The 12,328-nt window shown below is 35.2% G+C and overlaps 2 protein-coding genes across 4 annotated transcripts in view; one reads left to right on the forward strand and one right to left on the reverse strand.

Annotated features, from left to right (window-relative positions):
- Positions 1-11,310, forward strand: part of LOC100740310 (leucine-rich repeat-containing protein 15-like) — a 30,393-nt gene extending 19,083 nt beyond the window's left edge. For 2 of the 3 annotated variants that reach the window (XM_033323315.1, XM_012390908.3), the window contains exon 2: positions 9,078-11,310. In XM_033323315.1, coding sequence (XP_033179206.1) covers positions 9,087-10,976 — 1,890 coding nt within the window. In that variant the 5' untranslated portion in view covers positions 9,078-9,086 and the 3' untranslated portion in view covers positions 10,977-11,310. Of the gene's footprint in view, positions 1-5,612; positions 5,765-9,077 lie in introns of those variants that run through there. The other variant, XM_024370698.2, reaches the window with a different exon arrangement.
- The window catches only part of LOC100740069 (heparan sulfate 2-O-sulfotransferase pipe), a 113,443-nt gene that overhangs the window by 98,846 nt on the left and 2,269 nt on the right, over positions 1-12,328 (reverse strand). The gene's annotated exons all lie outside the window — the stretch shown is intronic.

Consider the following 12,328-nt stretch of genomic DNA (forward strand, 5'->3'; position numbering starts at 1 on the left):
AAATTTAAAAATTTGAAAATTTGAAAATTTGAAAATTTAAAAATTTGAAAATTTAAAAATTTAAAAATTTAAAATTTAGAAAATTAAAAAAATAACGTCAATCGAGACAACGATCTTCAGTGAGATTCGTTATATCGAGACGCGATAAAGTGCACGCGTACCGAGCGAAAATTCAAAGTCGATTTTCTCGAAAACAAAGCCCCAAACGAAAAATTCTTATTCTATATTTTCGACTTCTTTTTTCGCGTAGAATCACCTTTTCCGCTTGTACCACCAGTTACCAACCACCCTGTATATAATAAATGTTCAATATGGTCCTACTGAATATTGAAGTTTATTAATATAATGGGTAATTGATTGTTTAAGTACTTTTGTAACTCTGCGAAACGTATACTTGCTCCAAACATATTGTAATTTCTACGTATATTTCAATATTTGTTTCAAACTTTACCAATATAGTCGTAACAGTGTCGATAAAGTTTCAAAATGTTTCCTATAATACACACAATATATTCATAAAAGTTACCTACAAAAGTTCTAATATTTACATGATCCTGTATACGTGTGTTATCAACTCGTAAAACTACGAAAGATACAACTACCGTGATAACGTTAGAACTTACAATTTACTGCGAACATGTTTGCAACAAATATTTAATGCAACTTGAATAATTCCATATCCTCGTCCCTTTAACGATGTAATAAAATAACGAAAAACGAAGAACGAATGATCCTCAAAATATATTATCTCCTAATGGAAGGCGTTTCTAGTAAATTTTCAAGTATTTCTACGAGCATACCATACATCTGGAATCCGATTTCATTTTTCGATATGAACGTGATGCCGATTTAGATGCTTCCAAAGAGGAACTTTTCATTCCACGATCGTACACATTTGTAGATAACAGATCCGATTAGCAAATTAAAATTCTCTTATCGTTCTGACACGCTGACCGACACGAGAAAAGTGTATCCACCAAACTACCAACTACATTCAACAACGTCGAGCAACCATCAGCATAAAACCCGGGGAAACCTGTGTAATTCTCGCGTAAATCTGTTTCTCCGACTGTTTCGAAACGTTTGCGATTCATTCATTCCGCTCTGCGATTATAAAGCGATTCTCACGAGCGTGCCGCGCAAGAAAAACGAGAAACGATCGTTGGCGGAAGATAATTCACAGACCCTTTCGGTATTCGAAGCCCTTCGGCTATGTTTCGATGCGCCGCATCCGATCTCGAGCGCGGCGTACGCTCAAACTTAATTAACTCGACGCCGTCCAAACGTATCGGACATAAGCTTTTTTCTCCCTTTTACGTACAACGTATACACGCGGTATATATACAACCACCGTGAGAGAGCAACGAGGTTTACTCGAAACTTTTCGCCTACCCTTGTAACAGCGTAATAACCGCGATCCGCTGCAATCCAGTGGTTCTCACCTCCGCGACGTGGCATTTTTTCCACTTGCGGAAGTACGTCGACCCCGAGGATAGGACTCTACCGTCCCTCCTGGCTGGTCACGAACATTTCAAATTGGTCGTAGAAATACCGCCTGCCGACCAAGAATTTATTTCTAGACAGACGAGTACCTTCGAGGATGCTTGTCGAACCGAGTCAAATCACTGGATCTACGTACTTGTAGGTTTCGCTATTTTCACTATGTGTTGCTATGTCTTATTTGCTTTTAGTTTTAGGTGAGTTTATTAGGTGTAGTTTTGGTCGTGGAACTTTTTAGTTGGCTGAATATACGGCGATCTTCGATTATCTCCATATTTAAATGCGCGGTGTCGTCGAAGCGATACGTGGCTTGAGAATTGGTGGGTTTAACGTTTAATTGAATAGAGAAATTAAGTCAATATGTAGATTTGTATTAGTCGAATGCATAGCTTCATCATTTGGCAATATTTATATTTTTCGACGGAACAGAGATATACGTGTTGGTGTATGGTCGAGGCGTTGGTTCTTCTTCGATTTATATTTCCTAATATTGACATTTTATAATTATGTCTGGCTGCTATATAGTATTCACTGTATGGTATGCTTGAATATATTCATACAAGGTACGAAGTATCAGCGTAAATAAGTATATGCGGAGTTTGATTACGAATGAACTATTCCATTTTTTAATTCTCTCTATATTCCCATAAGAGAAGCAATAATTTATACTTGTATACAATTTTTGGAACACACGATCGATAAATTTAGCCAAATCCACTTATTTGTCTACCTGTGTATTACATTATGTGTGGTCTACCTGTGCGACACTGGGAAAAAATAAACGAGTCTAAATCGAAATAATAATGAATAATTTTCCATTGTTTTTTTGAAGCCTGTTTGTCGAACTGATCAGTTTCATCAAGTGACACCTGTATGGCTTTTAAACGCTAATTATATATTCTGATATGAAAATGAAAAATAGCGACAGATATATTTGGTGATGAAAATCGCTGAAGTGTAGTCACTTAATTTCGATAATATTGCTTCATACGGTTGAAACTGGCTGAATTTTACATTTCTATTACAATTTCTCCGAGACACGAAAGTAGTACAAGCTATAAAGTCCAAAAGTTTGATATTTACTTATATATTTACAGATTCCATTTATTAATCGTTTTAAATGCGCTATAAAAGTTTGTTAAAATGACTCCTACTCGTTAAATTAATTACGACATTTTTAACTGATCTATCACGAATATACTCGTAAAATTGTACAAAAACTCTGTCTAGTTCACTGGATAGTGCATTGTTGCAACATATTTGTTGCCAATTAGATCGCCATAAAAATTTCCAGGCAATTTCATTAAAATCATATGAAACTTGAAATATAGCGAATTCGTTGATATGTTCTGCTTCTTTCTTTGTTCTTCTTCTGTTCTTATATGCTTCTTTCGTCATTTACTACAATTATCTAAAGCATATTATCTTAACACATCGACCACAACGAGGATTTTATAGTTTTTGCTCTGAAAACCACAAATAATGTCCTGATACTTAACTTTATGCTGTAACACAAATATTCTACTGTTGAATAACACGCTTTTTATTTTGCAATGTTACATAATTATTTATACTGCGATATTTTTTAGCCAATGACATTCGTCTTTCTTTAATGATTCTATAAAATCGTGAAGTAACGTGCATCATCGATGACCATCCGTATAATTAACTAGTTAACGCCCATCAGTGTACTTAAAATAATGACATATAATTTCTTAGTAAAATTATCCAACAGTTTATCGTATAATATCTTTGTTAAAAATATAGAATAAATTTCTCTTAAAAGTCTCGTCTAGGAAGAAGCAGAAAAGAGACTGTCAATTCTATTGACTGGGAGTATTTAATCGAGTAATCGCTTGGACAGTTGTTTACTTTTGACAATGTGTGTTTCAGTTACAAGATTATGAATGAATGAATTTGGAAAGCCATTATTTTATTATTTATCTAATTTCTGAATTATGAGTCAGATTAACAAGCTTCTTCCAAATCGATATCAGTTAAACTGCCAACGGTAATAAAAACAATGATATTCAAACAGTAAATGCACATGAGTGGTACACGTATATAACGTTAATAGATACTTTCGATATGTAATTTAGATGTATAATGTGCCGATTCCACAAAAATACAGTAACTGCCTCTTCTGGTAATTACTAACTCGTCGTTCATTTGTATACCCTCAGCCACAAGTCAACTAAAGTATCCAAATAGCTATAAAATTGGATAGTTTCTAGAATACATTAAACCAGTTAATCGTTTATTCTCTACGTATTAATTTCATATGTAAATTATCTTCTCTTCCAAATAGAAGGCACGTAACGATATCTTCCAAATAAAATATCACGGTAACGGTTCGAATATTTGTTTATCATACCTGACATTTACGCGGAACAATTTTTCACATCGAAATGACTCGTTTATGAAATCACTTCACGTAACGACTACAAACAAACGTTGATAAAATAGTAGAAGATCGGAACGCATGGTATCTTCCTGTGCACGTATTTCTTTACAAACTTTAAGCGCATCTGTATTCTAAGCGTTTCCAGGGGTACTTTAAATATTTATGATCTTCACTTTCTGTTCGAACTATTTTCTTACGAAACTGGAAGCTACGGGTTCGATTACAAAGGCGTGTACTTTGAACTGTGGACAGTATTTATCGTGGAAAATTATCGTTCAAGATGCACGTTCCGTACCACTCGTTCTTCTTTTTCTTTTTTCGCTTTCGTCAAATTTTTCTATATTCTCGTAGAGAATATCGAGCGAGACGTCGTACGAAATACGACTCCTACGACTTTAAGAATTTACAGTACACACCGTAATAAGTGCTCGACCGCACGTGGAATTTGAAATGAATCTTCTCGCGACATGGAAAAGAAGATAAGCCGAAATAATAAAAACATATCAAAAGATTATTGTTAATATAAAAAGAAGATCGTACGATAATCCATATAAAGCTTTATATCTTCTTTCGCTTATCGATAAAAGAAGCGTGTTCTTCCTATTTTTACGCGACGTTTCCATGTGTGGAACGTAAATCATGGTATTCGTCAACGACTCCATTTCTTTCTTTATATATATATTTTTCACTCACTGTCAGCGTAATAATCGAACTACACTACTTACTATGTATGTATAAACGAGTAAATTACATTCTTTAAGTATTCCTGCGTGGCAACATAAAATTCGTTTTATAATGCGTTTTACTTTCTCTTGGCGAATAAGATGAAGAGTCTTTAGGAACTTGGATTTTTGTTTCAACACTGTAATTCACTTGCCTCGTTCTTTAATTGTTACTCACATTTTATCAATTTATTTTTCACGTTTACTACTTCTATTTTAAAACCTTTCTACCTTAAAACCTTTGATACATTTCCTTTTTTTTTTTTTTTAATATATCGACATTTTTCAAATTCCACGTATCACATACGAATAAAACTCTTCATAAAAATAACGTGGAATTTTTAACTGAACTCCCTACTTCTTTCCCATATGAAATTAATTCCATGGAAGTTGCACGAGGCCAACGTCAAATTCACAACGACAGCACTGTGAAACACTACTTTCAAAGTCATTCCCCTATTCTCGTTAAAACTACACTCGCGTAACAGTATAAAAATATAAAAGGGAAGGAAAGGAAATCTATTGCAAGATTCAAGCAAGCTCGTAACCCCGAACCAACGGCGATGCTGCAATCTACCTGCGTCTTTCTCGATTCAATTTAGAGAACCCAAGTAGAAAATCTGCAGGAAACAACGAACAGCCCAACAGAAGCCATTGTTTCGAATAGATTGGGAAAATCTATAGAGTCTGGTTGCTCGAATGGATTAGAATTAATAATACACTCGGTTCGATTCAAGGAAGGTCGCGTAGCGTAACTTCGGTCCACTCTTCTTCCTGCTCCCTGACAGTCGATACGTGACGAGATTTCGTCTCTAATAGCTACCAGTTTTAACGAAGTTCCATGAACGTTCGTTCCTCTTTTTGTCCTCTTTAACATCACCTCCCACTCAGACTGTTCAATCCTGATGCTTACATACATGGCGACGCGTGCGTGCACAGATCTATGGAACCCTCGAACACACGCAAAATCCACGGGGTATAAAAGCTTGCAAGACCTGTTTTCGCGATTGCCGTGTCCCAAGGAATCCTGTTGCGAGAGAACTACGTTCCAGGAGTAGACGAACGCTACAGTCCTTTTCGGTCTACGGTTCTAAGTACACGGTTTTTAGAATTTCCATAGCCCGCGGATCTCATTCAGGTAAGCAACTATATCGTCACGCAGCTTCTTTTTACTATATGATGGCGAAACATTTACTTCAGGGCAAATTATACTGTAATACGCGGTTTCTAGAATACCGATAGATCGTGGATCGTAGGACTGGTAAGAAGGACAATGCACGTCCTTCATGCGATGGACGATGCTTCTTCCTGCGATCATGCGATCACGTTTATTCGAGAATCCATCGTATTCCAGAGTATATAGACGATTGCACGCGCTATGTATTAGGTTGTCCGAAAAGTTTCTTTCGTTTTATGAGGAAATAATAGACGCACAACGTTTTATATTATTTTGCCGAATTACGTACGATCCATTTCGTTCTGTCGAGATAAACACCGCGACCTTTCACATACTTGGTTTCACGTTTGTATGGAGGTGCACTGTTATAAAAAAACACGTTTGCGAAAGAAACATACTTTTCGGACAACTTAATATTTGTATTTCCTTTTTGACGTGGTTCCTGGAATTCCCGGATATTGTAAAGTTTGTTCGTTGCCAATGCGAGACATTTATTTGAAAATTTATCGTATACTGGATTATATACTAAAATAAACGGAGTTTATCGCGAAGGTAAGAACGTATATTCCGGCGGTTCAAAAATTAGATCCACTTTGTCGATCGTAGTTGCGATAAATCTGTCGCTAATTTTGTTATTATTAATTCGAAATTAGTCATTTTCTTTAGTTCAAGAGTAGTTATAAGGAAAGTATCTTAGCATTTTTCAAAGATTAAACGGAAGATCAACTCGACTTTCTTTTAAATCCTTGGATTTTATGGAACACGTGTGCGATCTCGAACTTTTGGCCGGTATCTTATGTAGGTATCTTTGCATACACTTTGTTAAGATTACGAAGACATTTTATTTAAAAATGTATTATACCCTGAAAATACCTGCTTACTTTTACCAATTAATTACGAGAAGGAAACACCCGAAGTCCGACGTTTTTGTACTTCCAAAGGTCAACATATTTTTTGTCGATTTCTCTTGCTTTTCGAACGAGACCGAATTTCCACCAGAATATGTTTGTAATAGCATCCAAAGTAAGCTACGTAAAAGAATGTTGACAACAAATGTAAAGTGATTAAAAAATCATTTTCTTTTTACGTCAATTTGTCGTTCTTTTCTTTCCTACTTTTGTTGCTTTGGATACTGTTACATAAGACTTTTCAAATTTTCTTCAAGATAAAACTGTGTTTCTCTTAAGGAAATCTACACTCGAAATAATTCCATGATTATAGTTACTTAGAAAATTAAGTATAACAATTATTTTTATCTAAATGCAGAGAATTTACGGTAAGAATTTTAAGCGAAATCTTGAGCACAGTAATAGTGACTATCGGAATGAAGCGAAGTATTTGATTAAAAATATTTAAAATGTAATTAATTGGTGCGATTCACGCTCAGTTACAAATGGTAGTCTTTTAGAAAACGAATTTTAAAAGTGACTTTTATGATTATATACCTCATAGTAAAGTGAAATTTCAGACGAAATTTTAAATATTACAGTAATTACGATGGCAATAGTGAGCTTTCGAAAAACGCTATTATACTATAAAATGTTACAATAATATAATAGAAGAAGAATTTTATACGAAGAAATTTAATTCCCTAATAAGTGTATTAGTAGTATATGGCTAAGGATTAAGAATTTTTAGTGTATATCATGCTTTAAATTTTATATATCCTAACGATTTTTACCATTTTATAAATATACGATATACGTATGTTGTAGGAGAAACGTATAAATTTTTACAACGTAAGACGCATAAAACCGATAAGGAAAGAAGGAGAAAACAGCAAAAAAAGGCGGGATAGTCATAAAAAAATCAGACGGACGAGAAAGCTGTTGAAAGCTTATAAAAAAAAAAGTTTTTAATTATATTTTATCAAGATAAATATATAATATAAAAACTTGCATTATTATTCATTCATAATACGAAAACGCGACATTCATCTATAAAATATCAATCTTAATAAAAAGGGAATTATTATTGCAAAAGTTTGAAAGTTCGTAATAAAATTTTACAGCCTTATTCGCGCAGCTTTCAGCTTTATATCACCCTGCGACTTTACTTTGCTCGTCGCGTCGCAATTACTTACCAGGGACTAGCATCTCGTCTTACTAACACAAAGCTGTTCAAACTTAAAAAGAAAAGTCGTTGAAAACAAATAAACGGAGCTTCGTAACTTTGATTTCAAGAAGTGGTAGAACCGGTTATTCCATACGTAATGCAAGTTTCCTTCAAGATGTAAAAGAAGGGCTATGGTAATTTCAACAATCCCGGAGTTACCAGGAGGATTCATAAAACAGTCGAAAAAATACCATTTTACAAATTTCAGAACGTGTTAAACGTCATTCCTCTTTCACGTCTTTCGCTAAAAGCAACGTCGGTATATTCTACTGACGCGATAATATTACTGGTATGTTCGTGCAAACATAACACGGAGCTGTGAAATAAATTATCTCATTTCCATAAAAAGAGAGGGAAATGAAGAAAAACAAAATCTGGTCGCGTAGACTTCCCATGTATGTTTCTTTGTTTTTACTCGCTTCGCTTTGGTAATTTCTTAAACGCTTAATTCGCAGTTATAAATACGAAATTCCTTTTTTTTTTTGTATCTTTGTTCTACTTTCTTTCGGTTCTATCCGTTAAAAATTCCTAATAAAATTTATCCAAGAAGATAAAATTTCTTTTTCGATCCCCTATATCTCAAAATTTGCAAAAAATACAATTCCACGAATCGTCCCATAACACATCTACACGTTATGTCATCCACTCATTGTTACACATTAGATACTGTACGTTTAATAGGCTCAAATTTTATATCGATATATTAAATTTATTATATATTAAATTTCTATAAGCAATAATAATAAGCAAATATTATTAATGGAATTTTACGAGTCATAAATTATAAATTATCCATGTTGATAAATTTTCTTACAGATATAACGATAACAGATCAAATGAAATTTAACGAACAATTTTTGTGGATTATAAATCGTCCGATTATCCTATTCAACGCGAAACTATAAAATTATAAAAACTAAGTACGTAACTTACAACCTGTAACTCGACAATTTACTAATATCGTTAATTGGTAAAATTATCGTGCAAGACGGCACCTGGTATAAAGCTAATTATATTTTACATTTAAAGTAAAATAACTAATAAGCTCGATCAGATAGTCTGTTTTCTGATAATCAGAGAATCATAGAAGATCGACAACAAGATTATCAATCGTAACGAAGTAACATTTTTTAAACGATAAAATCCTTCTCTCCCCTAGGTACTAAGGATGTTTCTTCTTCTGTGCTTGCCATTGGTGTTAGCGGCGCCACTGAATCCAACGCTAGAGGGGTACAACTTGGAACTGGTGGATGGAATCTTGAAAGACGTACAATTCCATGACAAACTCATCGACGAGCTGGATTTATCCGGCTTAGGAATTCTTCGCTTAGAAAAGAACGCTTTCGACAACGTACCATCTCTAAAATCCTTGAACTTGGCCAATAACTCGCTCGAATCGCTCCCAGAATTCATGTTCTCCAATCTGACAAACTTAGAATACTTATCCTTAGCGCAGAACAACTTAACCAGCCTCGAAAACTTGTTCATCCGCTTGGAGAAGCTTCAGGTGTTGAACATTTCCTGCAACCCCATAATACATCTTCGTAGAGGACATTTGTTCGGTCTAACGAAATCCACCAGCATATTAACAGAAGGAAACGTTCTTTGGAGCATAAGCACGGGAACATTCACGAATTCATTCCTGAAAGACGACGAGGAGTTGAAATATTTGGAGAAGGTGAAGGCTGAAGAATATATCGAACAACCCAACGATGGAATAGATAAAGAGATAGAAAAGGCGACAGAGAGTAACGTGTTGAAGGATTTCGCGCCATACACGAAATCGTCGATAAAGAAAGGCCAGAAGTTAAAATTGTGCATATCAAATAACATACTGCTATCTATAGAACCACTCGAAGACAATAAACAGGTGGCGAATGGATGTCTGGAGATACCAGTGAACGAGAAGGAGAGATCTGTCAGCCTGCGAGGATTAGGAATCAAAGGATTCCACGAAAAATGGTACCAATTACAATATCTTCCGTTAGTTTCTTTGGACCTTGCGAACAACGAGATCACAGAAATCACCAAGGAACTACTGAACGATCTTCCCGAGGATCTGATTTATGTGAATCTGATGGGCAATAGGATCAGAGGTATCTGGAGCCAGGTGATCGAAAACAAGTACCTAAAAATACTGAATCTTCGAAACAATCTCATAGACAAAGTGGAGGATGATGCTTTCGCGAAAACCAATTTGACTACCCTGTTTCTTAATGGAAATCAGCTGGAGAACCTTTCGTTCGCTTCTAGTTTGCCCGATACTCTGACAGAGCTGATATTAGCGGCAAATCAGATCTCTGCCATTCCTGACGCGGCTTTCTCGAATCTGCCTCGCCTGGTCTACCTGAACCTGGCTAACAACAAGATTCAGAAACTGCAGAACAACGTATTTAAGGGGTTGGATTCGTTGCAGGTGTTGATTATTACTAAAAACAGCCTGACAGATATCGAACGTCAGGCGTTCTCCGATTTGAAACAGTTGACTACTCTTTATCTTCATCGAAATAGTCTGACAGAGCTTCAAAAGGGTACGTTCTCGGAATTGGAGAGTCTGAAAGACTTGAACCTGGCTTGGAATAAACTGGGTAAGATCAGTGCCGACACTTTTTCGGATCTACCTCAGACTTTGGACTTCCTTCACATCGATTTCAACGAAATAAACAGCCTAGAAAAGGCTAGCTTCGTCAATGTTCCCAGATTTACGTTGTCTCTCACTGGAAATAAAATCTCGACTATCCCAAAAGGAACCTTCGATCTACCTACTCTTAGAGATTTGCATCTGAGTAACAATACGTTGACGACTATCGATGGCGACAGTTACGAAGGTCTGCCTCAATTGAAACGCCTTTGGTTAAATGAGAATCAAATCAACGAAATACCGAAAGGTTCCTGCAAGAATTTAGGAAGTTTGAGTATTCTGGATATTTCGAAGAATCCGCTGCAAACGCTACAAAACGGTGCTCTTTATGGGCTGAGTCTGGTTAGAGGGAACTTCTTGTATATCTACAATAACCAACTGAAGGAACTGCAGGGTGGAGTTTTCGAAGATATTTAAGCGGACAGATACAACGACTCGTGCACTCACTTACGTTCGTTTTTATCATTTATATAGATTTAACATATACGGAGATATTAGGTTTGGGATATTATTTTTATTCGTTCAGACGAAAGAATTCTTTGCTTCGAATCGTTTCTTATTTTCTGATAGTCGGTAGTTTTGAGTATTTCTATCGAGTTTCTGATATCTATGTTATCGATGGTTCACAAATCGAAAATAGCTTTGTGTATTTGTAACTATCGAAATGTGATATGAATGTTTCCTTAGAAAACCTTCCTTAGAATCCTTAGAACAGGAAAGTTTGTAAAAGAAATAAACGAATAGAAGAATACGAAGAATATTATTTTTAAATAAATTTCCCTCCACGTGTTCTAGGAACCTTCTGTAATTTAAATTCTTTCAATTTTGTGATTCGAAAGTAAGCGAAATGATAATCAAAACCTTGAAAATTTAGGAAAAGAAACGTAAAACAAATTAAGAAATAAGATAATTCGGAGAAACATTGAAATAGGAAAATGAAGCAGAAATTACTATTAATAATAGCGATCTCAAATCGGCAATAAGATTTATATACTGAAAGAATTCAATATTCTAAAAATTCACAGAAAATTCAATATTTACAAAAAAATACACGATACAAAAAAAATATTCGACTGAAAAATTCAACATTTTTAATCATTTACAATTTTCTATTAGTAATGCACAATAATAAGTCGCAAGTATTAAATAGATACTCGATACTTATTAAATTCAGCTAATTGTACTACATAGTCTAATTTCTTCCTTTTCTATAATACACGATTTAAAAATACGTATTTGTACTTCGAAGCACCGCAAGCATAAAACAATTACAAAAATTGTATTTCGAACGACAATTAAGTACTATACTACGACAAAGAGGATTTATCATCGTACGATCACGAAAGAATGAATTCTCTTATAGCGTCTACGTTCGCAGAAAGCCAAATCAGATCATGATTAAAACATCTTTCGGTATCATTAGAGACACTCGCGAGATACACAGGCGTTCCGATTCTGGCGGGACGCCCATTTCAATGGGAAAACCTAATTCAATGATACAGGAACGAAAGAAAGCTCCATACGCAGTGTGGTGTAACATCGCATCGTAGCAACACGCTGGCGATTAGATTTACAAACAATAGAGCTTATAACCGTTGAAAAGCGAACGATAGAAACCGCTATGTACAATAATAAATTCCACCTAATTGCGTGTAAGAAAATTCCATTAAAGGCGGAGCGGTCTGATTGTCGCACCTTCTTCGTCTAATGGCGATTAAAGGTTTTCAAGTTCGGTGTACGTGTTTGCCCGTGAAAGGCGACCATCCAAT

This window comes from Bombus impatiens, unplaced genomic scaffold (genome assembly GCF_000188095.3).
Source record: "Bombus impatiens unplaced genomic scaffold, BIMP_2.2 scf_0899, whole genome shotgun sequence".
Taxonomy (NCBI): Eukaryota; Metazoa; Arthropoda; class Insecta; order Hymenoptera; family Apidae; genus Bombus; species Bombus impatiens.